This window comes from Melospiza melodia, chromosome 30 (assembly GCF_035770615.1).
Source record: "Melospiza melodia melodia isolate bMelMel2 chromosome 30, bMelMel2.pri, whole genome shotgun sequence".
Lineage (NCBI taxonomy): Eukaryota > Metazoa > Chordata > Aves > Passeriformes > Passerellidae > Melospiza > Melospiza melodia.
The window spans coordinates 1,783,280-1,809,659 of record NC_086223.1 but is presented as its reverse complement, the minus strand read 5'-3'; the positions used below and the strand labels follow the sequence as shown (position 1 = coordinate 1,809,659).

Below are 26,380 nucleotides of genomic sequence, written 5' to 3'. Positions count from 1 at the left end.
TAAAAATTAAACTTTTATTTTCAATCCGAGTAAACCAGCAAGAGAATCGATGGTCAGGTTGTTCCATTCCGTGGGTTTTCTTTTTTTTTTTTTTTTTTTATTTTGGATAAAAAGGCCAAATCATTTGGTAAAAGTTTTGTTTTTTACTGGTGGGTGCTCAACCCAGGAAGGAGGACACAAGGACAAAACCCCAATTAAGCAACGGATCCCAAGGAAAACACGTTCTAAGCTCAGCACTGAGACACAACCAGGGAAGCTGGGATGGACGAGGTCTATTTTACACGTGATGAGAAGCAATTATTCAGCTTTTTAATCGTTCTTCTTCCTTGTAATTTTTTTTAACTCATTTATTTATTTATTTATTTTTAAATACAGGTTTAGGTGCTTTTCAGCTATGAAAAAAAAAAGGCAAAAAAGTGCATAAAGTTGAGAGAAAAGGCAGAAATCAAGCAGTAAGAGGTTTGTTTCCCATGGCGGGGGTGGAAAGGAGCATGGGAGGGGAGAATTTAGGGACAATGGTTTTGAGGGAGGATTAAAAAAAGATCTGTATCCCAAAAGGGAATTTCCTGTGTTATTTGGTCCATTAAAAAAGGGTTTATTCACATTGAGGCTCCCCCCCCCCCCATTCCCAGACAAGAACGTGATTACGAAGAGGATTCAGCAGGGAGAGGAGGAGGAGGCTCCCCCTGCCCTTGTGCTCCCTGTTTTAGCACCAGCTGGGATTCCCACCCTGGGCAGCCCATCCTGCCCTGCTGCCACCCCAAATCCAAATCCCTGTCCCCGACCCCACTGCAGCCACAACTCCCCGTTCCCAGCGTGACTCTGCCCCCAGTGAAGGGAGGTGTTCCCAGGAACGCCTCACACTCTGCTTTGGTCCCCAATTCCTGATTTTCCAGTGGGAATAACAAAGGTGGAGCCGCCCCCTGGGAGCCTCCTGGCCCCACAGCACCCCCACTGTCCCAGGTCCTGGCAGGGGGACACCCCCACTGTCCCAGGTCCTGGCAGGGGGACACCCCCACTGCCCCAGGCCCTCCCAGGACCCTCTGGAGGTCCCTGCTCCTTCCTCCCTGCCCAGTTCCAGTTTATCCCGATCCCGATCCCCCCCGGGAGCCCAGAGGAGAAGGGGACAGGGACGTGCTTCGATGTTTTGGTCCGTGACACGACCCCAAAGTGGTCCCAAAAAGCTGCCACCAGCGCTGGGGCTGGCTGGGGGTGTCACAGCACCCAGGGGACAGCGACCCGGGACGGGCCCACAGGGGTGGCAGCACTCAGCAGCAGCAGGAGGAGGAGGAGAAAAGCAGGAAAATTCTGGGTGAGGGGAAAAGGCTCAACCCCAGGGGGACCCCCAGAGTGAGCTGGAGCTCTGGGAGGCTGATTGATCCCAGTTTGGGGGGGACTCATCCCAGTTTGGGGGGCTGATCACAGTTCAGTGGGGTTGATCCCAGTCTGGGGGGCTCATCCCAGCCTGGGGGGGCTGATCCCAGTTCAGGGAACTCATCCCAGCATGGGGAGCTCATCCCAACTTCAAGGGGCTCATCCCAGTTCAGGGGGGGCTGATCCCAGTCCAGAGAACTCATCCCAGCATGGGGAGCTCATCCCAACTTCAAGGGGCTCATCCCAGTCTGGGGAGGGGTTCATCCCAGTCCAGAGGGCCTGATCCCAGTCTGGGGAGCTCATCCCAGTTCAAGGGAGGGGTTCATCCCAGTCCAGAGGGCCTGATCCCAGTCTGGGGAGCTCATCCCAGTCTGGGGAGGGGTTCATCCCAGTTCAGGGGGGCTGATCCCAGTCTGGGGAGGGGTTCATCCCAGTCCAGGGGGGCTGATCCCAGTCTGGGGAGGGGTTCATCCCAGTCCAGAGGGCCTGATCCCAGTCTGGGGAGCTCATCCCAGTTCAAGGGAGGGGTTCATCCCAGTCCAGAGGGCCTGATCCCAGTCTGGAGAGCTCATCCCAGTTCAAGGGAGCTCATCCCAGCCCAGCCCTCCAGCCAGGACGAGCCCCAGGGCTGCTGCTGCTCCGGAGGGCTCAGGACAGCCCAGCCCGAGGCAGGAGCAGCCAGAGCTGAGAGGTTTTGTGGAGATTTGAGCTCAAAACTTTCCTGCTCCGAGCACGGAAGGATTGAGGGCAGCCAGGAGCAGGATGAGCAGGGGGAGCTGCCAGCCCACCCCGAGCCCAGGGGAGCCCCCCTTTGCTTCCCCCACCCCACATGGGGAATTTGGTCCTGAATTTGGCCTCTCCCTCCCTTTCCTGGCATCCCGGTGGCTCCCGGGAGGGCAGGACAGGAAGGACAGGAGGGACAGGAGGAGAAATGCCCTGGAGCTTTGATCCCCGAAACCGGAGCCGGAGGGGACACGGGGACGCGGCTCGGAGGGTGGGGAGGGGACAGGAGGGGACACGGGCAGGGCTCAGATGGCCTCCACGTAGTTGGCCGGGAGCATGCCCGTGTCCCCCGTGCGCTCCACCGTGCCGTACATCCAGCCGTCGTCGATCTGCTGCACGTTGATGATGGTGTCCCCGTCCTGGAAGGACACCTCGTCCTCGTCCGCCGCGTTGTAGTCATAGACGGCACGGAAACGCTTCTGTGGGGACACCGCGGGGACATTGTCACAGCCCCGGGGGGCAGGGGGACACTGTCACAGCCCCAGGGGACATGGGGACATTGTCACAGCACCAGGGGACAGGGGGACATTGTGAAAGCCTCAGGGATCATTGTCACAGCCCCAGGGGACAAGGAATTGCTCCAGAGAACATGGAAAAGCCCCAGGGGACAGGGGGACATTGTCCCAGACCCAGGGGGCATGGGGATATTGTCACAGCCCCAGGGGACAGGGGGACATTGTGAAAGCCTCAGGGATCATTGTCACAGCCCCAGGAGGTAATGGAATAGCCCCAGAGGACACAAGGACATTGTCACAGCCCCATGGGACACAGAATAGCCCCAGGGGACACAGGGACACTGTCACAGCCCCAGGGGGACCTGGGGACATTGTGACAGCCTCAGGGATCATTGTCACAGCCCCAGGGGACATGGGGGTCACTGGCACAGCCCATTCCTAGGGACAGGCTGGGAGCTGGGCCTGGGCGGGTCTCAGTGCCCAAACTGAGCATCCAAACGCCCCAAAACTGAGCATCCAAACCCCCCAAAACGGCTTCTCCTGGGGCTGAGAGAGCACAGGGATCCCCAGGGTGGGAGTGGGGGGCTGAGGGAGCTCTGGGGTGGGGATTTGGGGGTCTGGCTGAACTCACCCCCCCTGCGGCCGGGGCGTTGCGCTGTGAGGAGGCCGGAGTTGGCTCCTTGTAGCAGTAGGACTGGGATGGAGGCGGCTGCTGCTGCTGCTGCTGCTGGTAAACTGGGGAGGGACAGGGGGGTGAACTGGGCTGGCAGGGACAAGAGATGGGAACGGGGATGGGGAGGGAATGGGGATCCTGCACTGGGATGGGGAGGGAATGGGGATCCTGCACTGGGATGGGGAGGGAATGGGGATCCTGCACTGGGATTTGGGCAGATCCATGGACTGGGATTTGGGTGGATCCTGCCCTGGGATTTGGAGAGAAGTATGGATCCTGCACTAGGACTTGGGTTGATCCATGAACTGGGATTTGGGTGGATCCTGCACTAGGATTTGGGTGGATCCTGCACTGGGATGTGGAGGGAAGGATGGATCCTGCACTCGGATTTGGGTGGATTCTACACTGGGATTTGAGTGGATCCATGAATTGGGATGTGGAGGGAAGGATGGATCCTGCCCTGGGATTTGGGTGGATCTATGAGCTGGGATGTGAGAGGATCCTGCACTGGGATTTGAGTGGATCCTGCACTGGGATTTGGGCAGATCCATGAACTGGGATTTGAGTGGATCCTGCACTGGGATTTGGGTGGATCCATTCACTGGGATGTGGAGGGAAGGATGGATCCTGCACTAGGACTTGGGTGGATCCTCAAACTGGGATTTGGCTGGATCCTGCACTGGGATGTGGAGGGAAAGTTGGATCCTGCACTGGGATTTGGCTGGATCCATGAACTGGGATTTGGGTGGATCCTGCACTGGGATGTGGAGGGAAAGTTGGATCCTGCACTCGGATTTGAGTGGATCCTGCACTGGGATTTGGGCAGATCCATGAACTGGGATTTGGGTGGATCCTGCACTGGGATGTGAAGGGAAGGATGGATCCTGCCCTGGGATTTGGGTGGATCTATGAGCTGGGATGTGAGAGGATCCTGCACTGGGATTTGGGTGGATCCATTGGCTGGGATGTGAGAGGATCCTGCCCTGGGACGTGGCTGGATCCCACCCCGTGATTTGGGCCGCGGGGGGTGCAGAGGAGCCCCGGGGCTGTCCCCACCCCACCTGTGGCCGCGGGCTGGCCGTGGTGCTGCTGCTGCGGCTGCTCCGCTCTCCGGTAGGCGCCGCTCTCGGGGGAGCTCCGGCGCTCGGGCTCCGAGCCCTCGCTGGGGCTGGGCCCCATCCGGCTCCGCTCGAACTCCTCGTGGTACTTGATCTGCAGGGAGGGGACACAGCTCAGGGATGTGCAAAATTCGGTGGGCGATTAGCTGATATTTATCACCATGGCTTGTATTTTTGTTTGCTTTTTGGAGGGGGGCCAGCTCTATGTTTGTTTGGGGATGGTTGTGTAGGGATGATGATGGTTGAGCGTTATTTTTGATAGCAGGAGATGTAGAGGAAGGTTAATTGAAAGTGTATTGATGATGGTTGATCATTATTTTTGATACTAGGAAATACAGAGGAAGATTAATTGAAAGTGTATTGATAATGGTTGATCATTATTTTTGATACTAGGAAATACAGAGGAAGGTTAATTGAAAGCGTATTGATGATGGTTGATCATTATTTTTGATACTAGGAAATACAGAGGAAGGTTCACTGAAAGTGTATTGATGATGGTTGATCATTATTTTTGATAGTAGGAAATACAGAGGAAGATTAATTGAAAGTGTATTGATGATGGTTGATCATTATTTTTGATACTAGGAAATACAGAGGAAGATTAATTGAAAGTGTATTGATGACAAGTGATTTGGATAATGTAGGGGTATACGATTTAATTATTTGACAAAAATAAAAGAAAAATGTCAAGATTAAAAAAAAAATGTGTAAAACAGAATTTAAATGATAAAATAATTAATATGGCCCTGCTGCAGCAGCTCCTCCCAGGGAAGAAGGGCTGAGACACGGTAACAGCCTCGGGGCATGTTTGGATTGGAAATTGGGGAGAATTCCTTCAGAAAAGGGAGGCACCGTCCCTGGAAGGGTTAAAAGCCCATGGGCTGCTGGTGAGGCAGTGCTGGGTTAATGGACTCGATGCTTTCCCAGCCTGAAGGCTCTGGATCCTTCCCCTCATGCCAGCTCAGCTCTTTTTGCCACCCCAGCAAATCCCAGGGGCTCCTTCCCCACTCCCCCTCTGCTCAGAGCATCCCAGGCACACACAGGACAGGAGAGGAGGAGATTCCTGAGCCCTGTGGGTGAGTGAGGAATTGTGAGGAATTGTTTCAGAATGAGATTGAGCCCCAGATGCACCTCCCAAACCAGGGGAACACGGAGCAAAACCCCCTTCAGGAATCCTGGTGTGCAACCCCCAGTGCCAGGGGGACACAGGAGGGAAGGGTCAACCCAACCACGGGGCTGCGAGGGTAAAAATTACCAATTAACTCCTTGCTGTTAATGAGTGCATTCCCACCGGGAAGCAGCTGGAGCCTGGGAATGTGCCCTGGTTAAACAGTGATGGACTGGAGGGCACTGGGAGCTGGGAATGGGCAGGGACAGATAAGGGACAAAGGACAGCACCAGGAAGGGCCTCGGGAACATCAGGATCAGCCCCAGGAGCAGGGACAGGAGCAGGACAAGTTCAGGATCAGGAACAGCCTCAGGAAGAGCCCCAGGACAGGTTCAGAATCGGGGACAGCCCCAGGAGCAGAGACAGCCCCAAGAAGAGCCCAGGGCAGGTTCAGAATGAGGAACAGCCCCAGGAACAGCTCCAGGAGCAGAGACAGCCCCAAGAAGAGCCCCAGGACAGATTTGGGAACAGGGACAACCCCAGGAACAAAAAGAGGAGCAGAAGCAGCCCCCAGGATGGGCTCAGCAACAGGAACAACCTTCAGGAACAGCCCCAGGAGCAGGAAGAGCCCCAGGACAGGAGCAGGATCAGGGACAGCCCCCGGAACAAGAACAGGAGCAGGGACAGCCCAGGATGGGCTCAGGATCACAAACAGCCTCAGGAGCAGCCCCAGGATCAGGGACAGCCCCCGGAACAAGAACAGGAGCAGGGACAGCCCAGGATGGGCTCAGGATCAGAAAGAGCCTCAGGAGCAGCCCCAGAACAGCCCCAGGAGCAGGAACAGCCCCATGAAGAAGAACAGGAGCAGGAGCAGCCCCAGGATCAGAAACAGCCCCAGATCAGAAACAGCCTCAGGAGCAGCCCCAGAACAGCCCCAGGACGGGCTCAGGCCGTGCCCAGCCCCATTCCAGGGGGGCCCAGCCCCATTCCCAGGCTGTCCCCACGTGTCCCCAGCCCCATTCCCAGGCTGTCCCCACCCCGAGGCCGTTGTGGGGCAGGGCTGGGCCGGCCCCACCTCCCCAGGCCCCGGGGACAGCGCTGTGCCTGCGGCTCCCTAAGTGGGTCAGGGCCAGCCGGGCTGGCAGCCAGGCTCGGGAGCTGCTGGAAACGCTGCCAGAGGGTGAGGGGGGGCTGGTCCGTGCCAGGGCTGCAGCACCCTGTGCCCCCGGGGCTGTTTGTCCCAGCTGTCCCCTCCCCGCTCCCCGGCGGTGTCGCAGCAGGGACAGAGGCCACTCACGTTGCTGATCTGATCCTGAGTCTTCTTGATCCTCTGCAGCTCGGGGGTGTCGGCCACCACGCTGAATCCCTTCCCTTTGTTCTTCTCGAACTCCTCCTTGTAGCGGATCTGGGGGGCGGCAGAAAACGGGTTTGAGAGGGGACAGAGGAGGGACAGGGCACAGCCCAGCCCAGGGGCACCCCCTGAGCATCCCTGAGCCTCCCAATGCATCCCTGAGCCTCTCTCAACATTCCTGAGCCTCCCTGAACATCCCCATGCATCCCTGAACATCCCAGTGCATCCCTGAGCCTCTCTGAACATTCCCAGTGAATTCCTGAGCATCCCTGTCCATCCTAGTACATCTCTGCACATTCCCATGCATCCCTGCACGTCCCCGAGCATTCCTGAACATCTCCAGCGAATTCCTGAGCATTCCTGCACATCCCTGAGCACCTCAGGGCATCCCTGCACATGCCTGAGCGTCCCTGAACATCCTCGAGCATCTCAGGGCATCCCTGAACCTGCCAGTGCATCCCTCAACATTCCTGAGCCTCCTTGAGCATCCCAGGGCATCTCTGAGCATCCCCAGTGAATCTCTGCGCATCCCCGTGTATCCCTGAGCCTCCCTGAGCATTCCTGAGGATCCCTCAACATTTCTGAGCATCCCAGTACATCTCTGCACATCCCTGAACATTCCTGAACATCCCTGAGCATCCCAGGACATCCCTGATCCTCCTTGAGCCTCCCGGTGCACTCCTGAACATTCCTGAGCGTCCCCAGTGAATCCCTGAACATCCCTGAGCTTCCCTGGGCATTCCTGAACATCCCTAAACATCCCTGAGGCTCCCTGAACATCCCTAAACATCCCTTAGAACTCCCCGAGGCAAGAAACACAAGGAATCGCTGAGCTCTTGCCAATCCCAAGGGAGGACAGATCCCCTGATAAATCCCCTGGTTTTACCCTCCTAAACCCCACCCTGCTCCATCTCCCTTGGTTTTTCACCCTTGCTGATGTTCAGGACACAGGAATTCAGCCCTAAAAAGCCACCTGGCAGCATCCCCATGATGATGATGATGATGGTGAGAATAATTTAACAAATTAATTAACCCCACAATTAATTTTCCTGTGGGGGAGCTGCACCTTCCATGCCGTGACTCCGAGTGCATCCATGGGTTACCAAAGGGAGCCAGAAAAGACCTTCAAAAAAACCCTTCACACATCAAACCCTAAAATCCCTTCACACATCCAACCCTCCCCTTTCTGCCACCAGCATGAGGTGACACTGGGTCAGGACAGGAGTGGCACTGCCACCCCCACACGGGACCCTGGGGCAGGAAGGGCAGTGCCCAAGCTCCCCCCCCAGGAAAAGCCCAGAAAAGGAGCCCCAGGATGGGAACCTGCAATTTCCCTGCCACACGTGGGCTGGGAGAAGCAGCCTGTGGGCACCAGGGTGGCACTTTGGGGACACTTTTGGCCTGCCAGGACATCATTATGCAGCAGCTTCCCGTGAGCGGAACGGGAGGCGCCTCCCTGGGGACACAAATAGAGGGGACAGAGGAGTGACACGGGACTGCTGTGGCCTGGCCCTGCCACCCAGCCTGTCCCTGCAGGTGCCCAGTGTCCCATCCCTGTCACCCATCCTTGCAGCTCATTGTCCTTGTCACCCCGTCCCTGCCACCCCATCCCTGCAGGTGCCCAGCACATTGTCCCATTATTGCCATCCCATCCCTGTCCCTGTTACCCCCACCCAGCTCCTCATCCTTGTCACCCTACCCCATAACCTCTGGTATCTCACCCCTGCTGGATCCCAAACCTCTGATATCCCCCCATTCATTATCCCAAACCTCCTGCATCCCAACCTCCTGTATCCCAAATCTCTGATATCTCCCATTCATTATCCCAAACTTCCTACATCCCAACCTCCTGGATTCCAAACCTCTGATATCCCCCCATTTGTTATCCCAAACCTCCTGCATCCCAACCTCCTGTATCTCACCCCTCCTGGATCCCAAATCTCTGATATCTCCCATTCATTACCCCAAACTTCCAACATCCCAACCTCCTGTATCCCCTCTCTCCTGTATCCCAAACCTCTGATATCCCACCTGTTGTGGATCCCAAACCTCTGATATGCCCCCATTCATTATCCCAAAGCTCCTGCATATCCCCTCCCTCCTGGATCCCAAATCTCTGATATCCCACCCCTCCTGCATCCCTCCCTTTCTGTATCCCACCCCTCCCAGCCCCTCTCTGCAGGGTCTCTCCCACCCCTCAGAGCTTCCCCCTGCCCAGCACCCACAGAAATCCCCTCTGCAGCTCATCCTGCTGGGAATGGGACCCTGAGGAGCCCCTGGCCCTGCCCTGCAGGAAGCTCTTCCACCCCTGAGGCACCCCAGCTCCATCCCTGCACCCCATATCCCTGTCACTCACCTCATCCCTGTCACCCCGTCCCAGCTCCACCCCTGTACCCCATATCCCTGTCACCTCATCAGTGTCACCCCATCCCAGCTCCATCCCTGTCACCCATTCCTGTGGGTGCCCAGGACCCTGTCCCTGTCACCCCATCCCAGCTCCATCCCTGTCACCCCACCCTTGCAGGTGCCCAGTGTCCCATCCTTGTCACCCCATCCCTGTGGGTGCCCAGGACCCTGTCCCTGTCACCCCACTCCTGTGGACGTCCAGTGTCCCATCCCTGTCACCCCATCCCAGCTCCATCCCTGTACCCCATATCCCTGTCACCCCACCCCAGCTCCATCCCTGTCACCCCACCCTTGCAGGTGCCCAGTGTCCCATCCCTGTCACCCCCGTGTCCCCTGAGCCTGGCAGGCCCCAGGAGCTGGGCACACCTGGCACAGGGGACGTGGTGACAGGGGCTGAGCTGTGGTGCCCAGCCCACGGAACAAGAGCCCCTCCACCCTCCCTTCCTTCAGGGCTGTGAGTCCCCCCCCAGGCAGAGCTCAACCCCCTCCCCTGGCTCTGCTGCCATCAACAACAGCCCAGGGAAAGCCTGGAGCCTCCAGAGCAGCAGCAGCAGCTCCGTGGTTGCCATGGAAAAGCCACGGTGTCCCCTTGTCCCTGTCACCCCCCCTGTCCCTGTCACTGCTGCGTGGACACAAATCCAGCTTGGAGCCTGAGCTCTGGGGACAAAAGCTCAAAAGCTGAGCTCTGGGGACCCCATTTTGGGGTCCTGGTGCTGCAGGTGAGGCTCCCCACCATGCTCCCCCCTCCTCCTCCTGATCCAAGGATTCCGCTCCTGGCGCTCTCAGGCTGATGGGAGGAGAAGGAAGAAGGTCACAGCATCCTTCAGAGCACAGCAGGCAGGGATCTGATCCCAATCCCAAAAAAAAAAAAAGGCTGGAAACGGCAGGGGAAAAATCCCAGAAAATAGCAGGGAAAGAATCCCAGAAAACAGCAGGGAAATCCCAAAAACCAGCAGAGACAATCTCAGAAAACAGCAGGGAAGAAAAATCCTAGAAAATAGCAGGGAAAAAATCCCAGTAAACAGCAGCAGGGAGAAAAAAAATCCCAGAAAACAGCAGGGAAAAAATCCCAGTAAACAGCAGCAGGGAGAAAAAAATCCCAGAAAACAGCAGGGAAAAAATCCCAAAAAAAAACCCATCAGGGAAAATCCCTGCCCAGGAGAGGCATCAAGCCCTGCTGCCAGCACCCTGGGCTGTCCCAGTGCCCCTTTTCCAAGGCAAAAAGGGAATTGGGAGCAGGAATCCCAGGGAGCTGCCCCATGAGCTCTCCTGGCACACAGGATTGCCTCTGGGTGGGATTGTTTCCAGCACAGTGAGCTCAGCTCGTGAGCAGGGCTGACATCAAAGCTCTCAGCACGGCTCAGGGGATGCTCCAGCACAGCCAGAGCCCAGGAAAACCTGGAATTGTCACAGCTGGAAAAGCTCTGTGGGCTCAGAGCCCAGGCATGCCCCAGTTCACCATTAACCCACGTGCCCAGGTTGGGTTTGGGACATTTCCAGGGATGGTGACCCCAGCACTGCCCCTTGCAATGCCTCACAACCCTTCCAGGGAATGGTTTTTTTCCCCTGATTTCCACCCTAAATCTTCCCTGGAACAACATGAGGCTGTTTCCTCTCATCCTGACAATTTATGGAACAGCCTGAATCCCACCTGGCTCCTTCCAGGGATTTTAGGGATTGGGAAGGACCCCCCTGATGCTCCTTTTCCAGAGGCTGAGCCCCTTCCCCATCTCCCTCAGCCTCTCCTGGTGCTCCAGGCAGCCTCACACCCCCCAATTCCAGCAGTTTTCCTGCAAAACTGAAGCTCCCATCCCTTTTCCCAGAGTTCTGTCCCACAGGCTCTGCCCTTCCCAGAAAAATCAGGAATTCTCCTCCAGCCCAGCCCTGCTCCCTTCCCAGCTGTTTGTTCTCCCAAGCCCTGAGAGGTTCGGGTTTACAGGAAACATTTGGAATGGGTTTGGGAATGGATTTGTAGGAAATTTTTAAAGTTTGACAGGTTTACAAAGTTTGTACCTGCGTGTAAACGCTCTTGAGATAAGAAACGTTGACTTGGGAATGTTATGGGATATGTTATGGATATTGTTGAGAGAGAAATGAAATTAGAAATAAGTTTTAAAGGAGGGTTTTGTAAATGAGAGTATAGATACTTTGGAGAAGTAGAATTATGAAAGATGTAGTAGGAGTTAGGAGAGAGGGGTTTGGGAAGCAGCCAGAGAATCATGGAATTGTCAAAATCATGGAATTCCAATGGACTTGGAAGTGTCAATTCCAAGGCTGGAAGAGAGAAATCCCAAAGCATGGAACCTTCAGAGACAGAAATGGGAAAGGTCAGGATGGGTTTTTCCCAAGGGAATTTGGGAAGCACCCAGAAAATCCTGGAATTTTCAGGGCTGAAAGGGCCCCTCTGGAGAGGGAATGCACAGAAATACCCAAGCCATGGAACCCTTAGAGACAAAAATGCAATGGGGAAAGGTCAGGGTGGGTTCTTCCCACGGGAATTTGGGAATTTGAGGGGCACCCAGAGAAATCCCAAAAGACAGAACCCTGAGAGACAGAAACATAACAGGGAAAGGTCAGGGTGGGTTCTTCCCATGGGAATTTGAGGGGCACCCAGAGAAATCCCAGAACACAGAAACAAAAACACAACGGGGAAAGGTTTTCAGGGCGGGTTTTCCCCATGGGAATTTTGGGAATCTGGGGGGCTCACCTGGCTCTGGAGCTCACTCTGCTGCTTTAGGCGCAGGTTCTCGGGCGTGTCTGCCACCATGGTGAAGGATTGCTTGGGGTAGTGTCTGCAGAGGGAAGGAAAGGGTTAACGCCACTGTCCCCTCCTGCCCAGGCACAGCAGAGCAATTCCCACCACGGAATTCATGGAATTGTGGAGTCATTCAGGATGGAAAAGCCCTCCAGGATCATTGAGCCCAACTGTGTCACCCCAAACCGGTGTCCCCAAGGGCCACACTCAAGTGCTAAGAACATTCCAGGGGTTTTGTCCCACTCCTGAGGAGCCAGAGCTGGTCCCACAGCTCTGCCTGGAGCAGGAGGAGCATTCCCAGCCTGGCAGGGCCTTCCATGCCCCAGAATTCCCAGGAAATGCCCTGGGAGGAAACCTGACCTGGAGCAGATGTGAATTCCCAAATCATGAATTCCCCCTGGGAATCCCAGAGCATTCCCAGCCCTCTGAGGTGATTCCCAGCACCTCTGCCCGGGGTTTTTACAAACCCTGAGGGTTTTCCCTGTGGCTCAGCAGTGCTTTTATCCAACATTCCCAATGTGAACATCCCTCAGGAAAGGCACAGAGAGGGACCCGGCCCAGCCAAGGGCAGAGCAGCTCAGCCAGAGCCCGGAGCATTGACAGAATCCACAGAAAAACAAAATCACAGGGTTGGAAAAGACCTTCAAGATCATTGAATCCAACCCAGCCCCAACACCTCAACTCAGCCCTGGCACCCAGTGCCAATCCAGGCTTTGTTAAACACACCCAGGGATGGTCACTCCACCACCACCTCCCCAGTCCCAAAATTCCCAGAATTCCCAAAATTCCCAGAATGACCAGGTTGGAAGAGACCTCCAAGATCATCGAGTCCAACCCAGATCCAATCCCTCAACTCAACCCTGGCACCCAGTGCCAATCCAGGCTTTGTTAAACACCTGCAGGGATGGTGACTCCACCACCTCCATTCCAGAACTTTCTCACCTTTCTGTCAAACACTTTTCCCTGATATCCAACCCAAAATTTCCCTTGGTGCAGCTCAAGGCTGTGTGCTCTGGGTGTGTCAGTGCCTGCAGACAGAGCCCAGCCCCTTCAGGAGCTGTGCAGGGTGATGGGGGCACCCCTGAGTCTCCTTCCTCCAGGCTGAGCACCCCCAGCTCCCTCAGGGGTTCCTCACAGGGTTTGTGCTCCAGACCCCTCACCAGCCCCGTTGCTTCATCTGGACACTCTCCAGCCCCTCCTAAACTGGGGGGTGGCCTCACCAGTGACAATTCCAGGGGAACAATGACCCCCCTTGCTCCTGCTGGCCCCACCATCCCTGATCTGCCAGCCAGCATCTCCCATTGCCATGGCAACTGCATCACTACCCTGGGCGCTGATAACAGGGAGGAGATCAGGCACTGCTGGCCGGGAGGGCTGGGAAAGGCAGAAATCCATCCCTGTGCAGCCCAGGAGAACGGGGAAACCACGGGAGGAGGAGGAGGGAATTAAAAACAACCCAGAAAACAACAACCAGCAGCCTGGCTGGAGTGAATGCAGCGCTGTGCCCTGCTCCAGCCCAGCCTGGGGGAGCAGCAGACAGCCAGGGATGAAGCTGGGATTAGGTTTCCTTTGGGTTTTGAGGAAATCTCGCAAGGATTTGAGGCGGCTTTTGCTCAGCCCTGAGTTAGCAGGCAGGAGGGAGCAGTCTGTGCTGGGTATGGGATGAACAAAACTCAAGATTCTCCCCCAGGACTGGGAACTGCTTTTCCATCAGTTCCCTGGGGAGGAGGAGCTCCAGCCCTTCAGGAATTTGTGATTTGGGATCCTGCCCCAGGACCGGGCACTGCTTTTCCCCAGGTCCCTGTGGAGAAGGTGTTTCAGCCCTTGGGGAATCCAAGGCTGGAGGAGGGGGATCCGGGATGGAATCTGGGGTGGGATCCAGATTTTGGTGGGTGTTGGGAACGCTGGGTTGGTGCTGCTGTGGCTGCTGCAGTGCCCGGGGTGGGTGTGAGGAGCCCCAGCAGCGGCCAGACAGGGATTATCCCAGGGACTGATGGAGAGGAGCAGGGAGATCTTAGGAATGGAGCTAACAGGCAGCCAGGGGGGATTGGGTGGGGAACTTTGGGGTCTCTCCTCACTGCTGGCATCCCTCCATCCCTTTATCCACTCCTCTACCCATCCCTCCATCTCTCTGCAGCAGTCAGCCTCATGGTCCTTGAGGGTCCCTTAAACTCAGGATATTCAGGATTCCACACACAACAGCAGCACAGGGACCCCAAACACAGCCCCACAGGCAGCATCCCCGCAGTGGGAGGGACCCCTTCCCACCCTCAAAACCCCAAAAAAACCCCAAAAAATCCCCAAAAAACCCCACAAAACCCCAGCTCCTGCTGCCAGCAGCCCAGAGCAGGCAGCTTTTGTGGCGCTGCTAAATCAGGTCAGAGGAATCTCCCCGGGCTCAGCTCCCGTCTGGCGCCGGCATTAGGGGCGGGCTGAGGCTGAGCCCGGCAATTCCTGGGGAGGGAAATTCATCCCTGTGAGCCTGGAGAGTCCCAGGGATGGAAATTCATCCCTGAGAGCGTGGAGAGTCCCAGGGGATGGAAATTCATCCCTGTGAACACAATTCCCAGGGGATGGAAATTCATCCCTGTGAGCGTGGAGAGTCCCAGGGGATGGAAATTCATCCCTGAGAGCGTGGAGAGTCCCAGGGAATGGAAATTCATCCCTGTGAACACAATTCCCAGGGATGGAAATTCATCCCTGTGAGCCTGGAGATTCCCACGGGATGGAAATTCATCCCTGTGAGCCTGGAGATTCCCAGGGGATGGAAATTCATCCCTGTGAGCATGGAGAGTCCCAGGGGAGGGAAATTCATCCCTGTGAACACAATTCCCAGGGGATGGAAATTCATCCCTGTGAGCCTGGAGATTCCCAGGGAGGGAAATTCATCCCTGTGAGCCTGGAGATTCCCAGGGGAGGGAAATTCATCCCTGTGAGCATGGAGATTCCCAGGGATGGAAGCTCATCCCTCTGGAAGAAGGAGAGGGCTGAGCACAGCAATTCCCATGAGGATGGAAGTTCACTCCTCCTGGCAATTCCCTGGAGATGGAAATTCATCTCTCTGGGAGAAGGAGGGGGCTGAGCACAGCAATTCCTGGGGGATGGAAATTCGTCCCTCTGAGCAGAGCCATTCCCAGGGGATGAAGTTCATCCCTCCCTCATTAGGAACCCAGCAATTCCCAGGGGATGAAGTTCATCCCTCCAGGAGAAGGATCCCCCTGCTCCCGGCAGCCCCATGGGTGGTGAAGGCTCTTTTGGGGGCCACCAGCAATTCCTGCACCTCCCCAGGCAGGGAAATTCCACAGGGATGTCAGGGAGTGAATCCAGACCTCCCTCCCCACAGCAGCACTGTGCCTGGCTTCCATGGGATCTGTATTCCCCAAATTCCCCACCCCACAGCAGGAGAGGGGTTTGGAACAATCCCACTTCCAGATGGAGGTGAATTTCTCAAAACTCACATCCCATTCCATCCCTGGCCTAAAGGCAGCGTTCCCCCCCAAAAAAACCTCCCATCCCAACCAGCAACACATGAGCTGCTGCCTCTGGAGCTTTTCCCAAGCTGGAAACGAGGATAAATCCTGGAACCCCACTAAAACCTCCTGGGAGTGCAGCCTGGCATGGCCCTGATGGGATCCTGATGGGATTTGGGAGCCCCAGGAGCAGACCCTGCATCCCCAACCCTGAATCTGATCCCCAAAAAAAACCCCATGGATGATGTGAGTGCTTGGAAAAAACCTCAGGAGCTCCGAGTGTTGCTTATATTGAGGTTTTAAAGCAGATTTTGGCACCCAGGAGCAGCTCTGGATGCAAACACTCCCTGTCCCTGCACCCCCCCAGCTGGCTCAGGGATTTGGGAACGATTTGGGGGAGGATTCAGCAGAGCAGAGTTAAACAAAGGGAGCAATTGGCTGTGCTCTGCCAGGAGGCTCCGAGGTCACATCCTGCCTCTCACAGGGCTGGGGGACGAGCTTAAAAAATAAACCGAGCCTTTGTCAGCACCCAAATCAGCCCCAGGCTGCAGAGATCCCACCGGGAATGGGCACAGGGGAGGGCTGGGATCCTCCCAGGGTTTCCAGGGTGGCTGGGCCAGCTGCTCTGTGGAGGACAGGATTTCCCCAGCATCTGTCCCGGTGTCCTGGCTGGCACCAGGAGAGGCCAAACCCATGGCCAGGCCGATCCCAGGGCTGGTCTGGGGCCAGCAATGGGACTGGGGATTTGCTCACCAGCTCTGGGTGCAGCAGGATCCATCCCATCCCATCCCATATCCCCAATCTCACCCCCAATTCCCAGCAGGGAAACAACCCCAATCCCAAATCCAGGGGCAGGAACAGCAGATCCTTGTGATCCAGCAGGGAACAACCCCAATCCCAAACCCAGAAGAAGCAGCAGATCCCTGGGATCCAGCAGAGAAACAAGGCCAATCCCAAATCCAGGAACAGCAAGCAGAACCCTCTGATCCAGCAGGGAAGGAATCCCAATCCCAAATCCAGGAACAGGAACAGCAAATTCCTCTGATCCAGCACAGAAACAACTCCAATCCCAAATCTGGGACCAGCTGCAGATCCCTGGGATCCCCAATTCCAGCTCAAGGAACAGCAAATCCCTCTGATCCAGCAGGGAAGGAATCCCAATCCCAAATGCAGGAGCAGGAACAGCAAATTCCTCTGATCCAGCACAGAAACAACCCCAATCCCAAATCCAGGAGCAACAGCAAATCCCTCTGATCAGGGAAACAACCCCAATCCCAAATCCAGGAGCACCAAATCCCTCTGGATCCAGCAGGGAAGGAATCCCAATCCCTCAGCCTCAGCATAGCAAGTTTAACATTAAAAAATATTTATAAAATATATAATAAACATAAAAATATTTTAATGTATTTATAAAGTGTATATTTGATATAAAATCTCTATAAAATGTGTTTTTCGGAGCACTGGAGCCGGAACTCCACCCTTGCCTCTTGTATCCAACTTTTCATCTGGGAAAAGTCTCAGACTTCCCTGGATTTTCCCTTCTCCCACTTTTGGCTCCAAGTGCTCAGGCCAGGAGCCCAGCCCAGCCCTGAATGTCCCTTCCAGTGAGCCACCAGTCCCTGCCAGTGCCCAGCTGGGGACAGGGAGGGGACAGGGAGGGGGCTGGGGACCGTCCCATCTGCCACCCAGCCATTCCCAAAGGCTTCTGCTGGAATTATGGCAGGGCAGGAGGAAGCCCAGCCCTCTTCCTTTCCTCCTGCTTCTCCCACAAGAAAGAAACTCAGGAATTTGGCAGGGGGCCACGGGCTTGAACAGAGAGGACCCTGTTTGGAGAAGCAGCCTCTTCCCTGCCAGGATAAACGTTGCTTTTCCACCCCCTCCTCCTGGATCAGAGGACATTTTTCCCTCCAAATGCAGGAAATTTGGGAAGGCTGAGCTCCTCCTGGGATGTCCCCCAGCCAGGCACAGCTCTGCTGGAGTTTCTGCTGTCCCAGGATACTCCTGGGGAGCAGCTGAGAAAGAACCAACCCCAAATCCCCAAATGAAATTTTCCCTTTTTTCCACATCCCAACCCACTGGGAAATCCTCCGGCAGCTTCCAGCTGCTCCCTTTGCTTTCAGACCAGGAAAATGGGAAGAAGAAAGGATTTTTAGGGGCAGTTTCTGTGCTGAGAGTCGGGCTGGGAAGGGTTAAAGCAGCAGCAGCATCAAAGGGAGCCCCCAGAGAGGGGGTGAGGAGCCGAGGTTGCGCAGACTCCTTGGAATGTCAGGAATTTCCCATTATTATCCCACTTCCCTGGCAGGGAGAGCACCAGAACAGGACCCTAAGCCTGGGGATGGGCAAATCCCACAGGGCCAGGGTGGGGAATTTTGGGTCAGGACACTCAGAACAGCTCGGGGGGCTCAGCTCTGCCAGGACACCCCAAAATCATCACCCCCTTCCCCCAAAAGCAGAGCCCACCTGCCTCAGCACACACATCCCTCCCAAAAAGACCCCAAAATTTCCTGCTTTTCCCCCAAAAAACTGGAGCTCCAACAGTGCTGTTCCCTCACAAATAAATAAATTTATTTTCAACCAGTTATTTGCATTGTCACCCCGGTGAGACCCCCCCAAGAAATGCCATTCCCTGCCCAAATTGGAATTTAATAAATTTCCTCTCAGCCCAGCTGAATTTTTGGATTTTGGACAAGCCACAGCCACCCCCAGCAAGAAAACAAAACACCTAAAAAACCCCCACGGAAATGGGAGGGTCTGGCCAAGCTCTGCTCTCACCACTTCTCCTTTCGGTGTAACTCAGAAGAGTAAATTTAAAGAGCAAAAGTAAAAACTTTTAAGAGTAAAATCAGGAATATTGGGAAGAAATTCCCCCCTGTGAGGCTCTTTCACAGGTTGTTCCATCCCTGAAATATCCCAGGCCAGGTTGGGTGGGTTTGGGGCACCCTGGGATGGTGAAAAGTCTCCCTGCCCATGGGGCTGGATGGGATTTAAGGTCCCTTCTCATCCAAACCACCCTGGAATTCCCTAACTCCTACAGGGATCTTGTCAGGATCAGCATTTTTAAAGCACCCTGTGAACAGACCACCCTAATCCAGCACTAAGAAATTAATTACATTAATTATATTCTCTAATTTTCCTTCTAAGGACTGCCAGTGCATAAGGAACAGCTAAAAAAAAAAATCGGATTTTCAAGCTGCCTTTTAGATATTAAGAAGCATTTTGGGTACACAGGGTCCTTCTGGATAAGGGAAAAAAAAATAAAGGTTGGAAGGGAACATTCAGTGGTCAGGAATAGGTGGAAAGGGCCAGGAAAAAAAGGGCCCAGAGGAAAAAGAGAGGAAAAAGTGCTCAAGGAAAAAAAAAAGAGGCTCAGGAGAAAAAAAATACCTAGGAAAAAAAAAAAAAAAGACCCAGGGAAAAAAAAAAACCAAAATAAAAAAGGATCCCCCACAAAAAAAGGGCCCAGAAAATAAAAGTGGTCCAGAGGAAAAAGGGCTCAAGGAAAAAAAGGGCCCAGAAAAAAAAAAAAATAAAGGGAAATAAAAAAAGGACCCTGAGCTCTTGCTCCACCCTGCCCTGCCTCCATCCCCCACACCAAGGATTTCACCTCCCAGGTTTATTTACCTTGGGATTCTTTCCCTGCCAGGAAATTCAGGTGGCTGCACCCAGCCCAGCCTGGCCTAGTGAGCTCTGCACAAAGGGAATTTCGGGGTCTGTTCCCTGCACAGAGGGAATTTCTGGAGGAATTCCAGAATTTCTGGAATTCCTGCTCCTGGAGAACTTGGGGTGTCCCACAGAGCCCAAGGACTGGAGTTTGAGAGAGGAATATCCAGGAGACCCCACAGAAAATCTGCAGAGGAGATTCCCCCAGAGGGAACCCCACAAGAGAGACCCTCACACAGCACAGGAGATCCCACAGGAGGATCCCCCACAAAACCCCACAGCAGACTCCAGAGGAGATCCCCCATAGCATGAGGTCCCAAAGGAGGATCCCACAGGAGGATCCCCACAACAGGGCCCCACACAGGAGGAGATCCCACACAGAAGGAGATCCCAGGAGAGATCCCCACAGCACAGGAGATCCACAGAAGGTCCCACAGCACAGGAAGATTCCCCACAGGAAAGACCCCACAGCATAGGAGAGGCCCAATGGACCCCACAGGAGGGTCCCCACAACAGGAGATCCCACGGGAGGATCCTCACAGGAGGGTCCTCCACAGAAGGGAACCCCCACACAGGAGAGACCCCACACAGCAGAAGATCCACAGAAGGCCCCACAGGAGGGTCTCACAGCACAGGAGAGGCCCAGTGGACCCCACAGGAAGATTCCCCCACAGCACAGGAGGATCCCTACAGGAGAGAACCCCCATAGGAGGGTCCCCCACAGGAGAGATCCCTCACAGCACAGGAGACCCTCAATGGACTCCACAGATGATCCCATGGGAGAATCCCCACAACAGGGCCCCACACAGGAGATCCCATGTGAGGATCCTCACAGGAGGGTCCTCCACAGAAGGGGACCCCCACACAGGAGAGACTCCATACAGCAGAAAATCCACAAAAGGCCCCACAGGAGGGTCCCACAGCACAGGAGGATCCCCACAGAAGAGACCCCCACAGCACAGGAGAGGCCCAGTGGACCCCACAGGAGGATTCCCCCACAGGAGAGACCCCACAGCACAGGAGGATCCCCACAGAAGAGACCCCCACCACAGGAGGATCCCCACAGCACAGGAGAGGCCCAGTGGACCCCACAGGAGGATTCCCCCACAGGAGAGACCCCACAGGAGAGCACACCCCCACCACAGCACAGGAGGGTCCCCACAGGAGAGCACTCCCATAGGAGGGTCCCCACAGGAAGATCCCCCACATGAGAGACCCTCAGTGGACCCCACAGGAGATCCCATGGGAGGATCCTCACAGGAGGGCCCCCCACAGAAGAAGACCCACAAAAGGCCCCACAGCAGATCCCACAGGTAGATCCCCCACAGGAGAGACCCCCCATACAGGATGATCCCCACAGCACAGGAGACCCCCAGTGGGCCCCACAGGAGAGTCCCCACACAGGAGGATTCCCAGAACAGAAGATCCCACAGCAGGGTCTCACACAGGAGGATCCCCCCCACAGGAAGAGATCCCACACAGGAGAAACCCTAAAGCAGAATCCCCCAGAAAAATCCCCCAGCAGACCCCCAAATCAGGGATTCCCCACAGCAGGCCCCAGGAACAGGCACTCACGCATTGCAGTAGGGCTTCTTCTCGTAGCCCTTGTAGTTCTTCATGTTCAGGGTCATCTTGCAGGTCTCGCAGTGGAAACATGATTTGTGCCAGAACTGCAACACAGAAAACCCCAACCATCAGCACCAGGGATCCCAAAACCCTGCTGGAACCCCACAGTTCCCACCCAGCATGGCAGCAGTGCCACCTGTGACCCCAGGAAAAGCAAATTTTCCTTCTAGGAACTGCCAGTGCATAAGGAGCAGGCACAAAAATGAGATTTCCAAGCTCTTTTTTAGATATTAAGAAATATTTTGGGTCCACAGAGCTCAGGACCAGCCAGGAAAGGGGAGCAGAAAACAGGATCCTTTTGGATAAATGAAAAAAAAAATTGGTTAAATGAGCACAGGGAATATCCTGGTTAATTCAGGATAAAATCCCATCTCTCCTGATCTTCCCAAGTGCCAGGGGAGGTTTTTTCCTCCCATAAATCCAAGAATTCATGGTTAGGAAAAGCTCCTGCTGCAAGTGACACCACAGCAGAGGGAACAGCTGTGTTTGAAGATTCAAAGCTGCTGCTTTGGGTTTAGTTTTTTATTTTATTTTATTGCTGTTCTTTGCTCGGTGCCAGCCAGAAGAGCAGGTCAGGTGAGGCTGCACGAGCCAAGCAGGAAAAGGTTCTCATGGGAAGCAGACACAGATCCACAAGAAAGACACAACCCCAAAAAGCCAGACCCTGACCCCACACCCTGGGCTGTGACAAACCCTAAATTGGAGAATTTTAAGGTTCTTTTTTAGGGCTCCTCCTAAAGAAATTATTCCCACTTGGCTCTGAGTTGAGAGGGGCCTGAGGACAGCTCAGAGCTGGAGTTAAAGGTTGGATTTGATGATCTGGGAGTAAAAATATTCTGATTTTGTCATTCTGAGGTTGCACAGACCGAGTTCAATGTCCTGCCAGAGTCCAGACTCCACTTTTCCAGGGGGATTTGTGGGAATTCCCGGGGCTCAGAGAGGAATGGGAATTTCCTCCTGGAGCAGGGAAAAAGGGAAAGCACAGCCTGGAGCAAAACCTTCAGTCCTGCCCTAGGTCAACCCCCCAAAAAATCAGGCAAAACTCCACCAAAACCCCAATTAGCAGCTCCAAGCACTAATTAGAGCACAGACAAGTGCCTTTTAACACTCAGCCATCACACCCAGAGTGCCCAGCTGCTGCTTTTTGCCGGGATTTCCACTTTAAACCCTTCAAGCAGCCGATTTCCCTCTCCAAGGCCAGCCTGGATCTGTGTCCCCGCAGGGACCAAGCCCTGCTGTCACCTCCCCAGGTGCCACACCCCGTGCACAAACACTGCCAGGCTCTGGGGACGTGACTCAGCCCTGGAGAGGACAATTCTCCTCCTTTTAATTGCTCTCAGACACGGATTTGTTCCTCCAGCTGCAGGGGCTTTGCTCCTCCATCCCTTCCCAGGCTGGTTTTGCCCCTTTCCCAGTTTTTTGGGCTCCTGCAGGATGGATGAGAGGCTGGATCCTGAGTTTTTGGGGCTCAGGAGCTGCCAGGGATGGCACTGTGGATCTGCAAGGGGGGAAACTGAGAGGCAGCACAACCCCAGAGCCTTCTCCTCAAGGAATGTCCCAGCTCCCAGGAGGATCTGGCACAGCCACAGCAGATCCCTGGGATCCAGCAGAGGAAAAACCCCAGTCCCAAATCCAGGAACAGCAGCAGATCCCTGGGATCCAGCAGAGGAAAAACCCCAGTCCCAAATCCAGGAGCAGCAAATCCCTCTGATCCAGCAGGGAAAGAATCCCAATTCCATCCAGCTCCAGGAACAGCAGCAGATCCCTGTGATTCAGCAGGGAACAGCCCCAAACCCAGAGCCAGGAACAGCAGCAGATCCCTCTGATCCCAATCCCACCCCACAGCAGGACTCTGGCAGGCTCTGCCCCCATCCCAGAGCATTCCCAGCATGTTCCTGCCCCAGTTCCCACCAGAAATTGCTCAGCACGGCCATTCCCACCCCAAGGCTCTTCCCAAGGGACCTGGGAAGAGATTTAGGATCTGGGATCCTTTGGGAAGCACCCATGGAGCATTTTCCCTGTCCTCAGCCTCGCTGCCACATTCCCTGTCTCACAGACGGAGTGGAATTAATGCTGGATCCACAAAATCTGAGGCAGCACTAAAAGGAGGCTGGAGCAGGGCTGGACACAGGGGAGCAGGAGTTATTTCAGCTTCCAGGAACGTTCTGCTCGCTCTGGAAAGAGGACAGGATCCAAATGGGGTTTGGGGGAGGATGAACTCCCTGTGCTTCCCAATCCTGAGCCTGGAGGGGATCCCAGGTGACCCCACATCCCAGCAGGCTGGACAGGATTTTAGTTCTGAGTGTGCACATTTTGGAAACTCTTCTGACCAACATAACCTCAGTGGAAAATCACAGATTATAAAGGAAAACAGCTCTAAAACTTTCCAGGTTATCCAGGTGAGTGGGTCAGAGGTAATCCATGCTGGGGAAATGAAGGATTCCTTGGATTTATAATCATGGAATGGTTTGGGATGGAAGGAACCTTCAAACTCATCCAGTGCCACTCTGCCATGGGGCAGGGACATTTTCCACTGTCCCAGGGTGCTCCAAACCCTGTCCAGCCTGGCTTTGGACACTTCCAGGGATCCAGGGGCAGCCTCATCTTCTCTTTTCCCACCAGGCAAAGCCTTTGCACCATACCTGGGGCAAACCCCATAATCTGGGGAGCAAAAACCCCATAACACAGGGGGACAAACCCCACAACACGGGGACCCCAGGATTTAGGATAACACCCAGAGGAACCCCCTGGGCTGAAGGAGATGAGCCCAGGGTGAGACTCGGCTCAGGGTGAGCCCAGCCCAGCCCTCGGGTGTCACTTCCCCTGCGGAAGCCAGAGCCAGCAGTGGCACTGTCCCCCGTGGGGGCAGGGACAGCGATGTCCCCAAAGCCACTCGGGGCAGGTCGGGGCTGTGGGGAGGTGGTGACACTCTGGGTTTTCCATAAATCCCAAAGGGAAGTGGGGTTTCCCCTGGTTCTGGGAGCAAAGGCACATCCCAAAGTTGGGGCTGTGCCCTCATGCTGCCAGCACAGCCCCGGCTGCCTTTCGGACTCTGCCCAGGAAAAACAGGGACAGGAGAGGGACAGGGATAGGGACTCCAGGGGCTGGGAAAAGCAGGGACATAAGAACTCCGAGGGCCAGGAAAAGCAAAGATAGAGGAACTCCAAACAGGGACAGAGGCACTCCAAGGGTCAGGAAAAGCAGGACCAGAAGAACTCCAAGGCCTGGGAAAAGCAGAGATAGAGGAAAAGCAGGGACAGAGAGAGCTACTCCAAGAGCTAGGAAAAGGAGGAATAGAGGAATTCCAAAGGCTGGGAAAAGCAAGGACAGAGAGACTGTAGCCAAGGGCCAGTAAAAAGAGGGACAGAGGAATTCCAAGGGCCAAGAAAAGGAAGAAGAGAGGAATTCCAAGGTCTGGGAAAAGCAGGGACCGAGGAATTCCAAGGGCCAGGAAAAGCAGGGACACAGGAATTCCAAGCAGGGCCAGAGGCACTCCGAGGCCTGCCCACGGTTTTATGGGAACTGGGGCAGCGTTCCGGGAAAAGGGCAGCCGGAGGCGCTCCGGGGCGGGGAGAGCCGCACCACGAGCGGGCCGAGCCCTGGCTCTTCGGAAGAGGAAGTGGCTGAGGAGCCCGAGGAGGGACAAGATGGTGACTGCGGGCTCCTGCCGGCTCCCACAGCTGGAACAGAGCCTCTCCAGCCCCCCACACCCTCTGCTAGAGCTCAGAGAACCCAGGAGCACCAGGGAGCCACAGCTCATCCCCTTCCCTGCCGGCAATCCTGGGAGCCCCCTTCCCTCCCAGTCAGCCTCAATCCTGACACTCCCCTTCTCTTCCAATTATCCCCAACCCCCCTTCCCTTCCAAATATCCACAATCTCCAAACCTTTTCAAATATCCCCCATCTCTGCACTCCTTTCCCCTTCCAAACATCCCCAGCCTTAGCATTCCTTTTCCCTTCCAGTTATCCCAAACCCCTCCCTTCCCTTGAAATATCCACATCCCCAAAACCCCTTTCCCTTCCAAATATCCACAATCCCAAAACCCCTCTTCCCTTCCTTTTAGCCACATCCCCCAAACCCCTTTCCCTTCCAAATATCTACAACCCCAAAACCCTTTTCCTACCAAATACCTAGAATACCAAAACCCCTCTTCCCTTCCTTTTATCCACATCCCCCAAACCCTTTTCCCTTCCAAATATCCACAAATCCCAAACCCCCCTTCCCTTCCAGTTATGCCCCCAACCCCTTTTCCCTTCCTATTGTCCCCAATCCCAACACCCAGCAGCTCCTGGAGGCTCCCAGGGCCCAGAGTCACTCAGAGCCCCAAATCCCAGGATTTAGGGGTGATAGTTCAGCTCCCAGCCATTCCCGGCCTCAGGAAGAAGCATCATCCCTTAAAAATGCGAGCAACAGGGTCTGCCGGAGCTCAGGAATGCCGCTGGAGAGCGGAGTGTTCTTTTCCCAGTTACTTTTTTTAGTCCCTAAACTGGTTGTCCCAGAAGCCTGGGAGAGAAGGGGGAGGAGAGTAAAGGAAATCCCATGGGAAGAGCAGCGGGAATGGAGCCCCACCATCACCTTCCCCACCTCCAGCTTCCACCAGAGCTTTGGTTTTGAGGGGAAACTACTCCAAAAAAATATTCCAGGTTAAGGGAGGCAGCCCCGGAGTGGAGGGATGGGATTTTGGAACAGGGAAGTAGAAACTGGGATGGGAGATTTGGAAAAAATAAAGAAGAGGAAAAAAAAAAAAAAAAAAAAAAAGGGGGAAAAAGCTCGATAATGGAAACCAGATGAGGTTGCCGGTTTCAGGGAAGCGTTAACTGTTGCTTTCCTTGGGCCTCCACACGGATGTGCCGCCTTTGAATGGGAGATATTGCAATAAACAGAAATATTTGCTATGGAAGGAAGAGCTGGGGATGCTGCCGGAGCCCCCAGGGCAAAGAGCTCCGTCCCTGTCCCCTCCCCTTGGGAACCATGGGGACACCGGGGGCTCCAGGGACCCCCAGGACACGGTGGGGGAACATGGAAATACCCCCGGGAAATGGGGGTGGGAGGAACCCAGATCCCCTGGGGTCCCACCAGGAAGGGATCCAGCGTGTAAATCCCCCCGGGAAAAGCGGGGTTTGGAGCGGGAAGCGTGGAAATATTCCCGGGAATAGGGCGGGGGGACAGCCGCGTCCATAAGGAAGTGCCACCCGCGGGTGGAGGGAGGCTGGAATCCTACCGGAGATCCCCCAAAACAACGAGATCCCATGGTAAACCCTTCAGGGAACGAGGGTGAGGGGAAAAACCACCCCATGCAGAGGCGATCCTATGGGAAAAACCCCAAATCCTTGTCTGGGTCCCCACGTGCCACCCCGCGGAGCTCACCTTATCCAAGCAGTTCACCTTCTCCGTGGGATACACGATCTTCCCGCAGCGCGCACAGTTGGGATTCATGGCGGAAAACTCGCGTGGAGGGGGGAAAAAAAATTAAAAAAAAAAAAATCACTCCCACCCGCCTCCGCCGCCTTCTGCTTCTTCCACTGAGCCGCCGCCCGCGATGTCGCGACTTTAAATAGTCGGGAAGGGGAGGAGGCGGTGGGAAAAAGGAAAGGGGAGGGA

The 26,380-nt window shown here is 55.1% G+C and overlaps 1 protein-coding gene across 2 annotated transcripts; it reads right to left on the bottom strand.

Annotated features, from left to right (window-relative positions):
* Nucleotides 1–26,325, bottom strand: LASP1 (LIM and SH3 protein 1). 2 transcript variants are annotated; one of them, XM_063178706.1, is made up of 7 exons: nucleotides 26,147–26,325; nucleotides 20,729–20,823; nucleotides 11,976–12,060; nucleotides 6,809–6,916; nucleotides 4,347–4,497; nucleotides 3,244–3,347; nucleotides 1–2,576 (listed from the first exon to the last, which is right to left on the bottom strand). In XM_063178706.1, exons 1-7 carry the CDS (start codon nucleotides 26,213–26,215, stop codon nucleotides 2,403–2,405), a joined length of 786 nt encoding a protein of 261 aa, XP_063034776.1. In that variant the 5' UTR covers nucleotides 26,216–26,325; the 3' UTR covers nucleotides 1–2,402. The 2 variants fall into 2 exon arrangements, with proteins under 2 accessions (XP_063034776.1, XP_063034777.1); XM_063178707.1 differs by lacking the exons at nucleotides 11,976–12,060; nucleotides 26,147–26,325 and having other exon boundaries at nucleotides 20,729–20,809.
* Nucleotides 26,326–26,380: the final 55 nt, after the last annotated feature.